Raw genomic sequence first — 18,558 nt, 5'->3', positions numbered from 1 at the left:
ACCCCGTTTCTCTTCCTATCCACACCATGGTAGAACAGTTTGTATCCTCCTCCGATACTACGTGCCTTGCTGCCCTTCCACCTTGTCTCCTGCACACACAGAACATCTACCTTCCTTCTCTCCATCATGTCTGCCAGCTCTCTGCCTTTCCCTGTCATCGTGCCAACGTTAAGAGTCCCTATTCTCAAACCTATGCTCCTGCCTTTTCCCTTCTCTCTCTGACCACGAACCCTTCTGCCTCCCCTCTTTCTTCGACCAACAGTAGTCAAATTTCCACCGGCACCCTGTAGGTTAACAGCACCGGTGCCGGTCGTTGTTAACCCGGGCCTCGACCGATCCGGTATGAAAGTCTTGTGGATGATTCGCATAGTTATTTTGGCCATTTTTACGCCGGATGTCCTTCCTGACGCAACCCTCTCTATTTATCCGGGCTTGGGACCGGCACAGAAGTTACTGGCTTGCAACCCCTGTGGCTAGATTCTAGATTGCTATATTGATATAACTAAAAAAAATGTCTAAGATATTTTGGCTTAAAATTGTGAGATGTACACTTGTCTTTCCAGTCCAGTGACCGGAAGACGGCTAGAGACCTGCAGGGTGCCCGACACTACGGCTCCACAGCACTGCATCTTAATATTGCCGCAACAATTGTGTTTTCCATCCCGGTCCTCATAATTATTATTACAGTTAATGCGCTGTTACCGCCTACAATGAGAGATACAGATATAGATACCACTACGGCTACATGGGGTAAATGTAAACTAACATTGAAGTTGCCTGCTGCTTTAAGTGGTGATACTTGTGCTTCTCTGCTTTTTGCTCTTGGCATCATTTTACCTCATCAACAAGTGAAATACATAATATTAATGTTATAAAAGTCCTATAGGGCTCTCCTATGTTCTCTTCACTGCTGTCTGACATCAAACCAATTAAATTCACATCACCTATGTTACCAGTGTCTTTGTAATTTCCATTTGATGAAAAATTAATTCAATTATTCAATCTAATATTCAGTTTTGTTATTCTTCTTCTGAAACCATTTCTTGAAATTTTGTGCTTATGGCTTTTGGCAATAATTTCTACAACTACAGTGTTACATGTTCACTGAGTTACCACACACTGTATAGAACTTTGTTTGAGAAAATAAAATCAATAAATCAAATGCCAATCCTACATTAGTTTTTCTTTTAAAACTGGTCTTAAGGGACACTACTGTTTTTAGAAACTTACTTTGGGCCTCCCAGTGGTCCAGTGGATACTGTGTCATTAAAATGCTGGAGATTACATTTCTGACCAAGGGACTTGAATGTGATAAACCTCTTTCTCCTTTCTCACATTTCCTGTCTTTCCACATTGACCTTTACTATGAGATAGAGGCAAAATGGTGGAAAAGAACAGATATTCTAACCCTGAAAGTAACGTCAAAGGAAGATAACATTAAGTGAGACATTTAAGTCCCCCCACAAGACCACATCATCTGGTCCATCTGCTGGATTGTCAACATCAACCCCTGCTTCCTTGGACTGGCTGCTCTCATCCACTCCTATGATTTTCAACTATCATGTTTTGCTCTTTGCCTTCTTTAACAGAAGGAAGAGAGAATTCTATTTTCAACTTTATCTTTCAACATACCAGAACATGTGAATGCTTTAGTGGCAAATTTGTCAGGCTATAAAATTGCACTTACAACATGTTTTCAGTCTCATTAATCTTGCACTTGTGTCAGCAGCAGATTAGTTGAGCTTTCTTTGGTAAATCCTGACACGCTTGCAAAGTCATAAAATGCTTTTAAGCAAGACTTGGTTACTTTTTCTAGTTTTCTAAATATGTGATATGAAGATCTAAGCCGAGGCTGTGCAACTTTGTTCCTAAAAACACAAAAGCATAAATGAAGGTGATAAAACTTATTTTAGATTAATTTAATCTTAAAATAATAAACTTAACATAATCTAAACCTGACCTAAAGTGTGTTTTTCTATCATTTTATGTTACCAGGATGGTAACATTTCAGGTGAGGCTTCAACTGCTCTCACTACACACTATGACATCTATTACAAACTGAAATGTGCATAAGTCATTTTGACTATAATTAAAACAGAGTAGAGTATAAAGGGACACTCAACTAACACCTACTTATTCCATGTGTAATCCGTATTTTCCACTGAAGTTTTGCTTCCAGCTGTTTGTAGAATTATTTCCTTGGAGTTGATTAAATACCGGTAGCTGTCCAGAACTTTCAGAACTTGAAAGTTAACAGTGTCAGGCCTTTACAACCAGAGACTTCTCATCAGATTACTGCAGATGATGAGAGACCTACATTTTGCAATGTTGCATTAAGAAATGTTCTTTTTGAACAATTCTATCACATGATTTGGCACAAAGTGGTAAAGTATCACCCGTCTTTGCCTGAAAAAATGTAACCTTCATCATGCCAGGTTTACATGTTTACAATTTTTGATCTTTTTAATTTTAGAAAATAATTTGTCATCAGGGTAACACAGGTTCGAGATATCAAAATGTTATGTTACAAAATTGGAATTTGAAAGATATGTGTATGGACCAGGCTCAGAAGGTCTTCTGGCTCCTGAAAACAACATCAAAGCTACAGTACAGGGGTGTTTAAAACAGACATATTCTCTAAAGGGTATTTCCTTTTCCTTCAGGTGTCATTTTTCTCTTCTGCTATTTTTGATTCATTTCTAGGCACAACTCTCCTGTCAACTAAATTCCACCAGAGGCCAGCAGAGCAAAATAATATACTATGGTTGCAAATAACTGGCACCAAACTGATAGAGACAGCAGACTTGGTCTGTAGTATGGGCAGTAGCCTGTAGAGTTATTTTCTTAGCTCATTAAGTAACACAGTAATAGCATTTTTCTCTTTTCAATCTTCAATCAATCTTTTAAGGGATTGCAGCCTCTTATCATTGAATTCACAGAATTAACTGAAAAACTGTATACCATTTACACATTAAAACTTAGAATGTAAAAACGGTAACTAAGCATGGTGAAATTTGACACTACTTGCTAGACAAAGGCGTAAAGACATGCACACGCCCTTTTTACAGAGGTTGACATGATTTAAATCGGGCTCATAGAAAGGCACTGCAAAATAGTCCACCTTTATTATATATTAGATTTAAAGTGTTGAAAATAAAAACGTATAGAAAGCAAACCTACCAGTGATTAACTAAGACTTAAGATTTATTTTAAAACGGCTTAGAACATGTCTGGCCATAGCGCTACTTCCTGCAGCATCAGAAAAGAGGGAGGGTTATCTTCTTGTTTACAGCCCAAATGAGAGTTTGCATCCGTTGTTTACCCTGGGTAGAACACTTCATCTGAGGCTGTACATTAGTCAATTTACTTTGGAAGTACTGAAGAAACCGTGCACCCACAAGAAGTCGATACAGTGAGTTATTTTCTCTTTATCCCTTTGTGTTACTAGACTGTTTGAAACTGTTTAAATGTACTTGTGTACAATGTGATTTAGTTTTTTTTAACAAGCTGGGAACTACTTCAGAAATGTAGTAAGGCGAGAATGCTATCAGCTTGAATATGAATATTACTGTGAACAACTGAGTGAATGTTATTAACTGACTATTTCTACTTCAGCCCATAACTAAAAGATGTAGTAATTATATTTCATTCCCATTTTAGAACTGAGAAGATGATGCTGTTACTTTTTTGTTTCTGCCTGATGGCTCCTATTGCCCACAATCAACTCCAAGGTCCAAGAGGAGAACGTGGCTTTCCAGGTCCTCCAGGACCAACGGGAGATCCAGGTCTGCCTGGTCCACCAGGTGAGTGTTAACATCACATTTATGTCACAGTTTTTACCCCATCCAATACGTTGCTCAATATCATGAAATGTTATTGTTAGTGCTCAAGCTGGAATTTCTCAAAAACATTAAACTGATGGCCCATTGCAATCAGCAAAACACTAGCATACAGGTATGTTCAGAGTAATAGCAGTACAATGTGACTAACCACAATAATCCAGGTTTAATATATTTTTTATTACTACATGGCAAACAAGTTACCAGTAGGTGCAATAGATTCTCAGAAAACAAACAAGACCCAGCATTCATGATATGCACGCTCTTAAGGCTGTGAAATAGGGCAATTAGTTCAAAGTGGGGGTGGGGGGGTGTTCAAAAAAATAATAGCGTGCCATTCAATCAGTGAGGTCATCAATTTTGTGAAAAAACAGGTGTGAATCAGGGGGCCCCTGTTTGAGGATAGAGACAGCCCTCGCTGAACATGAAAATGGGTCGTTCAAGAGATTGTTCAGAAGAACAAGAATTATTTAAAAAAAACATTATAGGCTGTTCAGCTAAAATTATCTCAAATGCCTTAAAATGAAGAGCAAAACCAGAGAGACGTGGAAGAAAACAGAAGACAACCATCAAATGGATCGAAGAAATACCAGAATGGCAAAGGCTCAGCCAATGATCAGCTCCAGGATGATGAAAGACAGTCTGGAGATACCTGTAAGTACTGTGACAGTTAGAAGACGTCTGTGTGAAGCTAATCTATTTTCAAGAATCCCCCACAAAGTCCCTCTGTTAAAAAAAGGCATGTGCAGAAGAGCTTACAGTTTGCCAAAGAACACATCAACTGGCCTAAAGAGAAATGGAGGAACATTTTGGGACTGATGAGAGTAAAAAAATTTTGTGGGTCCAAGGGCCACAGACAGTATGTGAGACGACCCCCAAACTCTGAATTCAAGCCACAGTACACAGTGAAGACAGTGAAGCATGGTGGTGCAAGCATGATCATATGGGCATGTTTCTCCTACTATGGTGTTGGGCCTATTTATCACATACAGTACCAGGGATCATGGATCAGTTTGCATATGTCAAAATACTTGAAGAGGTCATGTTGCCTTATGCTGAAGAAGACATGCCCTTGAAATGGTTGTTTCAACAAGACAATGACCCCAAACACACTAGTAAACGAGCAAAGTCTTGGTTCCACACCAACAAAATTAATGTTATGGAGTGGCCGGACTAATCCCCGGACCTTGATCTAATCGAGAACGTGTGGGGGGATATCGAAAAGGCTGTTTCTGAAGCAAAACCAAGAAATGTAAATAAATTGTGGAATGTTGTTAAAGAATCATGGAGTGGAATAACAGCTGAAAGGTGACACAAGGTGATTGACTCCATGCCACACAGATGTGAAGCAGTTATAAAAAACTGTGTTCATACATCTAAATATTAGTTTAGTGATTCACAGGATTGCTAAATCCTAGAAACAAAAACGTTTGTACCAAATAGTCTTGAATTTGTACAGTCAACATCAGACACTACTTTTTTTTTTTTAACACCCCCCATCCTCCATTTCAACTAATTGCCCGATTTCACAGCTTTAAGAGCGTGCATATCTGTTTTTTGATACATATGTCAGAGGAAGTGACTGACAGCACTGTGAGAAAGACATACAGACACAGCACTCCTTACTTTACAGCACAAAAGTCTGAATTCATAAAAACTGATGGTGAAATGGTGAATTATTACTTATTTAAATTTAAAGTGCCTGGAGATTAATTGTGTTGGCGTTTGGCGCTGTATAAATAAACTGAATTGAAATGAAATTGCATTGTACGTCAACACATTTTTATAAATGAATGTGTTTCTGGGCTTTTACTTAACTACTACTGGTTTATTAATATTGGTTAATTTATTTTTAACTGCTGCTCAGGAGTACAAGGTTCTCATGGATTATATGGACCTGCTGGACCTCGTGGACCTACTGGACCACCAGGATCAGTTCTACTGTGTAAAGGAGGTGAATAATGTTTAAGTGGGGAACATACATCACTGAATGAATTGAGTAACTCTGTATGTTACTGTAACTCATTTAAATATTACAACTTATAATGCAGAAAGAAGTGTAACTTTTAATCTGCATGGGGATATTCAACACTTGCTAGACTAAGGGTTTAACATGCACAAGAGATGAACACCTTTGTGATGCTTTTGTTTGCCGATTTAGTGTTCTGTCTTATGAGATGTGATTCAACTCATTAGACTTCTAAGGGAAAGAGTAAGAGAAGTTGGTAAAATTCTTCTAGTTGAGAATGGAAGTGAAAAGAGGATAATTTAAGATCTGAAGCTGAATATGCATGGGGTATTCTGATTTATTGTAGTTTTGGATCCCACAGGTTCTATTAGTCGGGACGTTGAAACCTTACAGCTGACCATCGCTAAATTAGCCCTTGGTAAGCAAAGTGTTTCTTTTTACATCAATAGTTGTGCTCTGTTCTTAATAGCATCTTGTTTTTTTTTGTAATTTAAATCCATTACTGACACTACCACGGTATATGAAGCTAATATTCTGTTCACTCTCTGTAGTGTTACATCTATTTCAGATTTACTGTTTTAATTACAGTTTTTCTTCCAATTGAATTTTGGCGTACCACCATCTTCAAATTTCCTTTCAATTTCTCTGCGAGAGACTTGTTTATGTACACAGTTCTTTTATGGATACTCACAGGGTATTTAACTACACTATATAGAAACAACTACTACTGTATATAACACAATTTCAATTTATGAGAACAATGGAATTTATCAATTAAAGAATAAAGGTACAAACAAATCTGCGGTTTAAGAACACGTTATGAATTCAGTGTACATTTTTCAGATGACTTCTCTAAATGACAAAGTTAAGAATGAACTTAGGAAGATATTGATGAATGAAGCCAAATTATATTTTACTTTCAGAGGAATGAATACAATAAACAACAATAGAGTTCTAGAGTTATGGAAAACAAATGTGTTTCAAATGTAATTCTGATTTTCTGCACATTTGTTGTTTTTTTATTTTCAGTTATAAGCTACGACTTTGTCAGGAGGGTTGGTCAGAGATATTTTGTGTCCTACAAGAAAGAAGGCAGTTTCTCTAAGGCTGTCGAGTTCTGCTCCCAACAAGGCCTAGAGCTGGCTTTGCCACAGAACGAAGACGAGAACAGCGCATTGACTCAAGTATTTGATAAAGATGTCAAAAGGGCCTGGATCAATGTCAACAATAATAAAGCAGAGGGGGATTTTCAGGTTGACATGAAAAACAAACCACTGAGCTTTACCAAATGGGCAAAGGGGAACCCAGACACATCCATCCAGACTACAGGCTGCACCTTGCTATTAGAAAATGGCATGTGGAAGGTGACACAAGAATGTTCTGTGAATGCGTGTATCGTTTGTCAGATATAGAACGGTGCCAAGTGTCCTAAACCTGATGTTGGGACAATGATTGTATAACTGTCTTTAACTGAATCATACTTATGTATTATTCACTTTGTATTCATCAGTGTGTGTGTAGTTTCAATGAACATTTAGGCTGGGTGATAAAACGATAAAGACATCTATCACAAACCAAGTTTCTTCAATAGAACTTTTAGTCCCATTCCAGTCCATACTTTGACAAGAAAAGCCAATGATAAAAGCTGGACAAGTTACAGCCACTTCTGGTTAGGTAGATGTACACGGCATAGATTGCAGTATCAGCCTGAGACTGAGAACGCAGAAGTGACGTCACGATTTCGACTCATTGATCTTGAACTATTACATTTTTTTTCTGTTCATTAGTAATTTGAAGTCATTTATGAAGATAAAGAGACAATATGACCATTACAGAAATTCGATTCTCTGCTAAACATTAACTTAAACCTCTAATCTGCTTCTTAATTATACACTTTTTTCTGCTTGTGCCTGTGAATTAACGAATAAGGACTTCTTCTGGACAAATAGTGATCACAGATTAAAAAAAAGCTATCAGCATTTGTGTCTCCAATTGTTGATAGTAAATCAGAGGTTGTTTCCATATCTGATCCATGTAATACAGTCCTGTCATTTTTCTTGATGCAACCTTTTACAAAGAAAAAGGTATAACTTTGATGAAACTTTGATTCAACTATGAAAATGTGATTGAATTATTCAAGCATGGTTGTTGGTTGGTTGGTGGTTGATATTCATTTGAAATTTGTTAACTTCCGTTCTTATCTAACAATACTTAACACTATCAAAACTAAGTATTATATGTTTTCATGTTTTTATTGAACATAACATGTAAATCTGGCATGGGCCACATAATAGCTTTAATGTTAGCAAATATATAACCCAGTCTCCTCACAGTGGATTAGTTTTCTATTAACATAATATACAGCCTACTTTATCTACATGATGGGAGTGACCTGTGTGTTGTTTCTGGTATCTAACGCCAAGGCCAGCTGCTTGGACTATTGTCCTGGGGAGAGTTTGTTCAGCAAACAACCATTAAAAAAAAGGTACTACATCACAACACAGTGCGCTGTATTCAGCATATCTGTATTGTCAAACTGTTCAGCAGGGCACAGTGTGGGGCCTAATTGCCATTTGAGCATGACAAATCTTTGCTAAAAAATTCAATTTAAGTAAAAATAAAAATGTACAATTTAGTGAATGGGTGATACAAAACAAAGCTTTACCATTTTAGCTCACTTCCACTGCTGTCGTATTACTACAGGAAGCAGCTGTCTTCAGCTGACACAGATTTACAATCCCACAGTACACGACTGCTCAGCACGAAACAGCAGACAGACACAGGAGGGCTTTCATTCTAGGGGTTTGTTCAAGGGGCCAGGAACATTACTTAACATGTGCATTACATACTGTTTAGAAACAGCAGACAGACACAAGGACCACAGCAAAAAAAGAGCAAGCGTGGGTGAATCAATATTGGACTTACACTTGGCAGAAACAAGACTCAGAATTAATGATAGCATTCCATGCTGGATGTGTGAAATGGGATATCAAATACCAGATAAGGAATTAAACATCATCAAAGGAACTATTAAAAACTTGGAGATCATTCTCACTGAACCGACATGATGCCCTCTTTCTACAAAAAAACGACTACGTTTCAAACAGTATGTAATGCACATGTTAAGTAATGTTCCTGGCCCCTTGAACAAACCCCTAGAATGAAACCCCTCCTTTCTAAAACTGATGGTCAGCATTGGTTGAGAAAGAGGGAGGGTTGTCTTTTTTTTTTGTTCACAGCCCAAATTATAGTTTGCATCTGTTGTTTACTCTGGGTAGGAAACAGTGAACACACAAGAAGTCTATACCGTGAGTTCTTTATTGTTTATTACTTTCTGTTACTAGATTCTGTAATTTTGTGATAATCTCAAAAGCCAAAAAGTAGAGGATTATCAAATTTAGTTTGTTTAAATGTAATCATGCTAAATAAGTAATCTACTCGCTTTTTAAGAAGCCATGAACTACTGGGGACATAGGGTTATTTTGAACTACTGACTCAATGTGTGAATGTTATTACCTGGACTATTTTTGATTCAATCCATAACTAAGAAATGTATTAATTATATTTCATTCACATTTCAGTTTATAACTGAGAAGATGATGCCGTTACTTTTAGTCTTAACACTCTGCATGATGGCTCCTAATGGCTGCAGTCAACTTCAAGGTCTTCCTGGACCCAAAGGAGATCCTGGATTACCAGGTGAAGATGGAAGAGATGGAAGAGACGGAAGAGATGGTTTCCCTGGAAGTCCAGGTCAAAAGGGACAACCTGGGTTGCCAGGTTTTCCTGGTGTTAAAGGAGATCGTGGTATCCCTGGATTTCCGGGTCCTGCTGGACCTCGAGGTTTCCCTGGTTCTCCTGGTCTTTCACGTCAGAAAGGAGATACTGGTCAACAAGGTCCACCAGGTCAACAAGGTCCACCAGGTCAACCAGGTGGGTGTTGACATCACAGTTTGTTCTGTCATCATGTATTTAACTTCAGTGCCAGCTGATATCATCTGCTATTTGACCTTTTAAGCAACAAACAAGTAATCTATGGGTACAATCTTTTAATTGATTAAAGATGGCGCTGTTCTCACAGAAAAAAAAAAAAACTAAATAGAAAACAAACATGGCAAAATATACCCAAGTATAGCCTATGTGTGGTGAAATGCCGATGTATTTGCAATTGAATTTTCAATTTAATTTTGTCTAGGTTTTTTTTCTAAAACTAAGAGAAAATAAATTAAGAAAATACAATTACTAAAATTTGACTGAAACACATTAAAAACTTTCTGGAGATAATGACTAAAACTAAAAATTCCAGTCAGGGCTTCAATACAGCAGCAGTTTCATTCTGTGACACTTTTAAAAAATCAGAGAGGACTGAGTGTCTCTGTAATCAAGTTCCAAAAGCTTTGAAAACAGACATTTTAGTGTATTTTTATTGCCATACTGGATATGCAGGTGCACAAGGAATTCCTGGACCACCCGGACCATCTGGATATTGTGAGGAAATTTGTACACAAGGTATGTATATTTACATATAAATATTTACAAAACAATTTTTCACACTATTTTGCATAGTATTTGTCACTGTACCCACCTTTGCTATTATACTGTATAGTCCTTGCTTCCTTTTACTCTCTGCCCTCTGATACATCTGTAACTTCACAGGTGCCTGGACCTCATAACCTCATGACCTCAGAAACTGCCCTAATTATTACTCACTATTTATTTTAATAGTGCATGTTCCAGCTTGGAGAACAGGGGGCAGCCTGTTCAGGCCAAATATACAGAAGGCTAATTCACACCACCCTAGACTCAGTCAGACTAAAGAAAGAAATTTAAACTTTTAAAATCTGCAGATATCTGATGTACAAAAACAGGAACTACAATTTGTTGCCTGTTTGGTAACTGAATGTTGTCTGTTTGGTTTAGGTTCCCATAGGCCAGACACCTGCGACATAACAGACAGAATTTCTAAATTTGAGCTGGGTAAGTGTCCCTTTCAAGAACTACATTCAGTCCTTTGGTCAGTGATGTGTACACACTGTATTTACACATATCTCCACCAACTGACTCAAGCATTTATGGAAATAGCCTTGTGAAGGTGAAATTTCAAAATACAGGTATACTCAAAAAAGTGTGTATGTAAAAACTACTGTATATGCTAGAAGCGTATTTAATGACTCACAAGCTGAATTTAGTTGATCTTCCACAACAGAAAATAATGTCTGAACTTGTAAAATACTTAAAAATCATCAGAATTACAGTACATCCATCCTAACGATGTGTTTGAGCACATATACAACAAGAAGCTGAGTCTGCCCAATAATTAATCATGTAAAGAATCCCTTCACATTACAAAGCAGATATAAGACACATGATGATAAGTGCACAGTCACATGTACACTGCTCACCTAACGTGATCATGAGCCAAATAAAGTGATTAAGTTTGATATTTTACTGAACAAAAATAATTTAAAAAATATATAAAAATAGTGAAGCAGCCAAGATAACAATGTCTTTCTTTTTCAGCTATAAACTATGACTTTGTCAGGAAAGTTGGTCAGAAATACTTTGTGTCCTATAAGAAGAGAGACTCCTTCTCCAAGGCCGCTGAGTTCTGTTCACAACAAGGATTAGAGCTGGCTCTACCCCAGAATGAGGAGGAGAACAAGAAACTAACTGAAGTGTTTGAGGATGTTTACAAAACAGTCTGGATCAACGTCAACAATAAAAAAGCAGACGGAAACTTTGAGGTCGATATGAATAACCGACCTCTGACCTTTACCAGTTGGGCAGCAGGGCATCCGGACACATCGATCCAGGATACAGCCTGCACCATGCTGTCAGAAAATGGGGTCTGGCAACTGACAAGCGAATGTTTCCTGAATGCTTTCATAGTTTGTCAGATATAAAGAAAGCCTTATATGCCTTGCAAGTATTGCCATAAAGATTCTCAAACTCTTGTCACACACCTGATCCTAAAGTTTGTTTCTGTTTAAATAAGCGCTGCATAACTGAATTAACTGTAGATTAGTAGAAATTAAATGGTAGAAATAATGTATTTTTGCAGATGGATAGAGATTTTAAAAAAACAAATTACCTTTAGAAACATTTGCTACTAGATGTAATAGTTTGTTTCCCACAACTTGTTTCTTGTAATGTATTTTAGCCTAAAAAAAAGTATATATAACAGAGAGAATACTCTGAATCCTGTCACTACTTCACAAGAAGATGTATAAAAGTATATGACACAATAAAGCACAGAGCAGCAACAGGGTCTTGTTTCATTCTTGAAGGAGAAAAGAAAAAGTAAGAAATTGTCTGACAGCTTTGCAATTTAGACACAGACACACTTCAGTAGTTCAATCAAAACATTGCCAAACAAAGCTACTGTGATAACTGGCATCATAGATTTACCAGAATTAAGCACAAGTCTTGCCACATTGAATCAGTGAGTCAGTTACTGTGAAACCAAATATGACGTGTAAAGAATAAAACACACAGAATATCATCAAGTTCAAGTTTTCTATTTTCTCAGTCATGCTATGTCAATCGTGTCAATCATACATTACATGCTCCCAATAATGTAGGGATTGATTTCATTGATTTTACACGCTATATTAAAAGTAAATTTCAGTCCTGAATTGAGTCAGCATTTCCCTAACTTCACGTGACTTTTAATCTTGGAAAGGCTTAGTAACTAATGAAAAGTTATATTGCTTAAGTTTATCAGCAATGTAAACAAAACACTAAAATATTTAAGCTAGTTAATAATTGTAAACTATTTAAAATAACCTTGAAAATGTGACTTCATCTCCAGAGAGGGTGGACTCATGAGCTCAGTACTTCTGAAATCCTACTTTAGCTTTAGCTATTTAGCTAAGATTTTAGTGATAGTTAAATTACTTAGAAATAGAATGCCTACAAATGTTAAATGTCGTCGTCCTCCCTTTGCTAGAACTCATTGAATTGAGTGTTTTCTCTAAATAAATTACAATTAGCGTTAACTCACCAGCTTCTTGCGAACTCCATTAGCTAAATCCACTTGAGCGCACAATATTATCCAGGTTAACGTTTCAATCCAACCATTGCGTCCATGTTTGTGATGGTAATGTCTCAGTTTGTACCTGGTGTTAGCTCCGATTCCCAATTCTCAAGCTCAGCCTTAAAGTGCAGTCGTAAACAAGTGGTCAGAAACAAACAAACAAACAAATAAACAAGCTAGCTAGCTAGCACTCCTTTCTGCACTTGCCATTAGCTTCTTGGGAGGTTTAGCTACTTCATATGGAAACAGTCAAACAAACCCTGCCTTCTGTAAGACAATATTAAAGGTTGGTTTGTTTGTTTGTTTGTTTTACAAATTTAAAATGTTTAGTAAGATAAGATCCTAAAACCTCCTATCTCACTTATTCTGTACATACATTGAGTTTCCTGTATTGATGTTATTCTATATTTTTATTGGTGTGGATCTTATCAGGTATCAGTCTGTGTTGAGAATAATTGTAACAAAGCCAAACAAGTTCTTAACATCTTGAATTGTGTGCTTGGTAACAGCAGTGTTGCAGAGGCTAACGTTTAATCTGGATTAATGTGAATTATTATTAGCTAAGTATAAGAAAGTCACAGTTCTTTTTACTTTAACGCTAGCTTGTTACAACAGTTAGCTAGTTTTTCAGCTCTATTTAAGTTGTTTTTCACGCCTAACAGCGTTTATTGTTGTTTTATTACGCTCGCCTCATGATGTAAGCCTTAATATTAGTTAAATGTTCCTTATAAAATTTGCTAATTGTCCATTTTGAACGTAGCGTCTACTTAGCTCGTCATTAAATTGTTAATGTTATATGGTTAAAATGGCGTGCTTTTATTTTGGAAAGCAAAACAGCCGGAAGTGTTTGTTTTCGTTATGCTAGCGCTTCTTATCTTCTTTTATTGGAATAACTAAGTTATGCTTCGCTCTAAACCTGCTTAAGAATTATTCTGAGTGAGGCTGGAAATTACATCAACGTTATTCCACCATGACTTGTGCATACAGTAGGAGGGACGGGTCACTGTTAAAATATGATATTTTTCCCTGTATAACATGTGAAGCAGAGTGGCGCAGCGGAAGCGTGCTGGGCCCATAACCCAGAGGTCGATGGATCGAAACCATCCTCTGCTAACACGTTTTGTTTATTGTAGACTGTGACTCGTCCACTACAAAATGTTTACTGATTACATATTATTATATAGGCTAACTTGAAAATCAATAGAGACACAACTTAAAATGGTTTATATGTGAAGATTGTCAGTCATCCGCGTCATGGTTTCAACAAAATCTGAACACACTTTAGGTGAATGTACAATTTTTGTATTATAAGCTACATAGCAATTAAATCGTTTTTCTTATATTTACAGTACAATATTACAGATGCAGGTCAGCCTTTAAGATCACTAGTGATCTTAAAAATACTGTGAGATACACATGGTAAGTGGTCAGCAGAGGGCAATGTTGATCCACATGTCAAATCTTGGACTTCCCAACTATAGATCACAGCTCATTTAGCTCATTTCCACGATCATTTGAATATATTTTTTAAATGTGTTGTATGCTTTTATTGTTATTATTATTATTAATATTATTATTATTGTATTATTGTATTTCAACACACTTGTGAGACCCATCCCTGATGCCCTCTGAATGTACAGTTCCAGATGGAGAACAACACTGGCAGACATTACTGTGAAAACCCTTTATTGGCCTGGTATCTTGAATCCTTCCCATCCACAACCTTTGCATCAGTAACTTTTTTTTATCACTAAATCATATGCTAAAAATACTGTAACTTCAACAGAGGCTTTATCCACATTTTTGCAAAGTCAATCCCCACAACACCGACTGGGGAAATTTCTAAAAATATGAGTAATGCCTGTTGTACATTTTTACAATGCACACAGCTCGTCTACATCAGCTATCAGTAGCAGGCTGTGGTTGTATTTGGAAACTCCGGTTTGAGTAATAGTCAATTTAAAGTTTTCCTTCTAAGTCTGTCCTACCCGGTAAAAGGAAACATGTGTACTATAAACTACACTAACCTTGTTGTCTTACACTAAACACTCTCAGGCAAAGATCTGTCATCTCTGCACTCGATAAAATGTTAGGAAATAGTGTTTCAGACAGTCCAAGACATGTTCAAATTGCATGTTTTCTTTGATCTACAGGCCCCAGACCCAAACATATTTCAATTTAATTTCCAGTTTCAATTAGTTTTTGTTAGACAAAGAACCAAAACTTTAATCAATTATCAGAAAAGTTGAACAAAAACAGTGTTCAGACTAGAACAGTCACTGGACTCCTACTGTCAACTGAGTTGTCATATGTTTTTTTTGTATTGTAATATGTTTGAAATTTATTTTACCAATGTATTTTTAATGTATGATGTGAAGTGTGACTTTTTTTTTGCCCCCATTCAGTTCTCTGCTAGACCTTGAGGGACAGTCTTGACAGTCTTGACAGTCTTGTCCCTCAAGGCCTCCGGCGGACGGCACTTCACATGAATTTCTCTTCAGCATCTTAAAAGCACAGTCCTCCATCCACTGTCCACCTTTGCTACCACCACCCATCACTCAACCATCTGACCTGTGGTTACTGGGAGTTCAAAGAAAGCTGATGTGCGCGTGTGTGTGGGGAGGGTGGGGGTACTTTGGTGGCAGATACTTTATGCTGTTTTTCCACCTCTATATTTTTTTCTGTCTTCTTTCATACAGATTTTTGTCTGTCCGGCTTTCTGTATCTCTATTTCAGTCTCTCTCAGGCCTCACCACATAATGACAGACCTACACTATATTAAAGGACCCTGCCCATGCATCCCCTCCCTGTCACCTCCCTTTTCATGGGCCTTTATAAGCCTTTCACAAAGGGGGGGCACTACTTTCCAAAGCATCTGGAAGGCCAGCTAGTTCGCACAGCTACCTATTCACCCACAGCTGGGGACATTTGACTGTACGTAGCCATGGACAACCATTCATACAACTTCCCCTCTGACTGCACCCCGCTCACCAACTGCAAGTCTGCCCGTAAGCCCGCTGGATCCACCGTGGTGAACATGGGCAACGCTGGCAAGAATCCTCCCCGGGACTACCTAATCTGGTCGCTGTGCAACACCTTGTATGTTAACTTCTGCTGCCTGGGCTTCATGGCTCTCATCTACTCCATCAAGGTGAGGTCTTTTTTTCTACTTTTGTGCTACTCTTTATTTGAAAGTTTAGTTTTTTACTGTTTTTATTAATAAAGCTCAGCATCCAAGAAAATTAACAGATGTGTGGAAGGTAAGTAGACAGGAAGAGACAGTTATGTTGACATAATGTCTATGCAATGATGGGGGGATGATCTGTACTATAATAATAATAAGATTTAAACTATTTAAGCAGCATGAGGGACAAACAGTTGTTCACTGTAATGTAAAATGGGTTGATTAAACATAATAATAACTGTTGTGAATTGAAACAAGATAATAAAATGGTTTATCAGCTCATGTTCTGACTATTTCTTACTTTTATGGCATCAGAAGCAGAAGCACTAAAGTTTACCTCATACAACTGATGGTAATTTTAATATATATTGGATGGATGGTGAATGATTACATTTGTATAATGTCTAGTCCAATCTAATCTACAACAAGAACATGACTACTTAAATCTTTTCATAATGCAAGTTTGGCAGATATAATGTTGGAATAGAGAACTTTAAAACAATAGATATATACATTAATGACACATACAGTACATTATGATTTCTAAAAAGAAAGACCTAAGCATAACTGCTATATGCAAATGACAATGAAAACTGTCCGTGGTTGGATTTAAGGTGCTTGACTTGTGTAATAATTAGAATGACACATAGTAGTAATTGTTCCTTAGAAAAATCTTTGTTGTAAAATAAACTTAAACAATATATTTTGGACATTGTAGAGAAATGCTATTGTCCGTGGTGGGATGGCACACACAGAAAGTTGGTGTGCTCTTTACCACAGGAATGGGGCCGTCCAGAGATGGGAATGTAAACCTCAACAAAAACCTTTCTCACTAAAAAACTCTCAAAAGACAATACAATTGTGTGAAACAGGAATGGAGAAACTGTAGGACTACCTGAATAAAACAGTATCTTAAAAACTCAACACAAAAGGGTGTCTACCCTTTATTTAAGTCTTTTTTTCTGCTTGGATAGGGAGCAGCTCTGAATCACAGGCCTTGTATTGGCTCAGAACTCAAATTAAAGACAGGGACTGGCTGCTTGTCTGGGGAGTTAAAAATGGCGTAATTGGCATCTTCCTAATGGGCAAGTACTCATGGGAAATTAGAGAGTGCTAGAGAAAGACTCTGCCTGGTCCGTTCCAAAATATAAGCATACACTTAGAAGTAGCTCAAGGATTTCATATCACTCTGGCCTTACACAACCTTAAATCTGTGTGGAAAAATTGGGAACGGTGGGACAAGCTCAACTAGCTGTAAACAAAAAGAAGACAGAGCATCATAATGTGTCTCTGTTCTTCTTCCTCCACTTTCTGTTTACAGTATACACCGGTGTTAACACCAAGCTATTTTGTTCATTATGTGCATTTTGCCTTCAGGATTGTTTAGCTGGTCGTCAGCTGCTCTTAAGCTATTCTGAAACTCTTCATTTGTGTTTCAGTTCAAACAAACTCAGTTGATAGAAATAATCATTTATATGTTTGTGTGTGTGTCTGTGTGTGTGTAGGCCAGGGATCAGAAGACACAAGGCAACCTACAGCTGGCCCAGGAGTGTTCAGACAAAGCCAAGTGGTACAACATCCTGGCAGCTGGCTGGAACATGCTGATTCCTCTTCTGGCCGTTGTCCTGCTCGTCCTCCTGCTCGTCCACCTCGGCTCATCTCAGGGTTCGTTCGACTTCCTCGGAGAGGACGGCTTCCAAAACTTCATGAAACTGTTCAGCTGGTAGATGGAGGTGAAGGCAGAGAAATTAATTTAAAAAGTCTCTAATCAGTCTCTAAATCAACCCATTCACACTAACTGCAAGGAGAGGACATTTGATTTGATTTGGGCTCATGTAAAAGCTCCATTTTTAATAAATGCTCCTTTTCAACATGGAGGTCAAGACCTGTTCTGCACAAAATCTGCTCAGCATTAAAATAATAATAATTAGTGAGGGGGAAAAGTAAGCCTTAGTTTGTATAGTACAAGAATTTCCTCTTAGGGATGCACTAGTACACATGTTGGTGTCAAATGTTAGGCCAAGAGGTTTTAAACTTTTAAACAAGTTACACAAAAAACTATTGAATCTTTTGGGACAGGTAATTAAAACATTTTGCTGCTTAGTAAAAGCAAAACAGCAGCTTGGTACTAGTCTCAAATTTGGTATTTGGTATTATGTGAAAAGAACATGAATATCAGTGCATCCCTAACTGTGATGTCACTATTAGTGGGAGTTAAGCTGTTACCTCCCAGTCTCCCTGAAATGGTCAGTTGCGATATGAAGTTGATCACAGATTGAAGAAGCCTGAAACAGACAAGAGAAGAATAAATGGAGTTAAACACGACTAACAGGTTGAGAGACTGAGCACGCAGCTACTCTGGGTCATTTTTGTTGTTATTTATTGTATTTATGTTGAATGGATGACATGAATGAATTGGATAACAGCTGAAATCATCTCTAGTCAGGTGAGAAGTAGAGAGAACGGAGGACTGTTGAGCCAAAGTCTGAATGCCACTTTACAAAGAACAATCAACATTCACCTCTCGCTG

The 18,558-nt window shown here is 37.5% G+C and overlaps 3 protein-coding genes and 1 non-coding gene across 4 annotated transcripts; all 4 read left to right on the top strand.

The window, feature by feature from the left end:
• Positions 1-3,328: 3,328 nt before the first annotated feature.
• LOC113166105 (pulmonary surfactant-associated protein D-like) lies at positions 3,329-7,725 on the top strand. Its single transcript, XM_026366068.1, has 5 exons — positions 3,329-3,412; positions 3,661-3,803; positions 5,707-5,793; positions 6,170-6,226; positions 6,838-7,725. The coding sequence occupies exons 2-5, from the start codon at positions 3,671-3,673 to the stop codon at positions 7,218-7,220; spliced, it is 660 nt and encodes a 219-aa protein (XP_026221853.1). The 5' UTR covers positions 3,329-3,412; positions 3,661-3,670; the 3' UTR covers positions 7,221-7,725.
• A 1,304-nt stretch (positions 7,726-9,029) lies between these two features.
• Positions 9,030-12,071, top strand: LOC113166102 (pulmonary surfactant-associated protein D-like). The gene is made up of 5 exons (XM_026366065.1): positions 9,030-9,116; positions 9,390-9,741; positions 10,255-10,317; positions 10,729-10,785; positions 11,329-12,071. Exons 2-5 carry the CDS (start codon positions 9,405-9,407, stop codon positions 11,709-11,711), a joined length of 840 nt encoding a protein of 279 aa, XP_026221850.1. The 5' UTR covers positions 9,030-9,116; positions 9,390-9,404; the 3' UTR covers positions 11,712-12,071.
• A 1,814-nt stretch (positions 12,072-13,885) lies between these two features.
• On the top strand, positions 13,886-13,957 carry trnam-cau. Its single transcript has one exon. It is a non-coding gene; the product is annotated as a tRNA-Met (tRNA).
• A 1,618-nt stretch (positions 13,958-15,575) lies between these two features.
• Positions 15,576-18,510, top strand: LOC113166109 (interferon-induced transmembrane protein 5). The gene is made up of 2 exons (XM_026366071.1): positions 15,576-15,995; positions 17,534-18,510. The coding sequence occupies exons 1-2, from the start codon at positions 15,789-15,791 to the stop codon at positions 17,753-17,755; spliced, it is 429 nt and encodes a 142-aa protein (XP_026221856.1). The 5' UTR covers positions 15,576-15,788; the 3' UTR covers positions 17,756-18,510.
• Positions 18,511-18,558: the final 48 nt, after the last annotated feature.

The sequence above is a fragment of the Anabas testudineus genome, chromosome 6 (assembly GCF_900324465.2).
Source record: "Anabas testudineus chromosome 6, fAnaTes1.2, whole genome shotgun sequence".
NCBI lineage: Eukaryota > Metazoa > Chordata > Actinopteri > Anabantiformes > Anabantidae > Anabas > Anabas testudineus.
The sequence above is the reverse complement of the archived record's forward strand: the minus strand, read 5'-3'. Positions and strand labels throughout refer to the sequence as shown.

Bases quoted from the DNA above. Each gene is read 5' to 3' on its own strand.
- LOC113166105 (XM_026366068.1), top strand. From the start codon at position 3,671: ATGATGCTGTTACTTTTTTGTTTCTGCCTGATGGCTCCTATTGCCCAC. The intron at 5,794-6,169 runs GTGAATAATGTT...TGGATCCCACAG, and splicing joins AGTTCTACTGTGTAAAGGAG to GTTCTATTAGTCGGGACGTT. The intron at 6,227-6,837 runs GTAAGCAAAGTG...TTTTATTTTCAG, and splicing joins CATCGCTAAATTAGCCCTTG to TTATAAGCTACGACTTTGTC.
- LOC113166102 (XM_026366065.1), top strand. From the start codon at position 9,405: ATGATGCCGTTACTTTTAGTCTTAACACTCTGCATGATGGCTCCTAAT. The intron at 9,742-10,254 runs GTGGGTGTTGAC...CTGGATATGCAG, and splicing joins AGGTCCACCAGGTCAACCAG to GTGCACAAGGAATTCCTGGA. The intron at 10,786-11,328 runs GTAAGTGTCCCT...TTTCTTTTTCAG, and splicing joins AATTTCTAAATTTGAGCTGG to CTATAAACTATGACTTTGTC.
- LOC113166109 (XM_026366071.1), top strand. From the start codon at position 15,789: ATGGACAACCATTCATACAACTTCCCCTCTGACTGCACCCCGCTCACC. The intron at 15,996-17,533 runs GTGAGGTCTTTT...GTGTGTGTGTAG, and splicing joins CTCTCATCTACTCCATCAAG to GCCAGGGATCAGAAGACACA.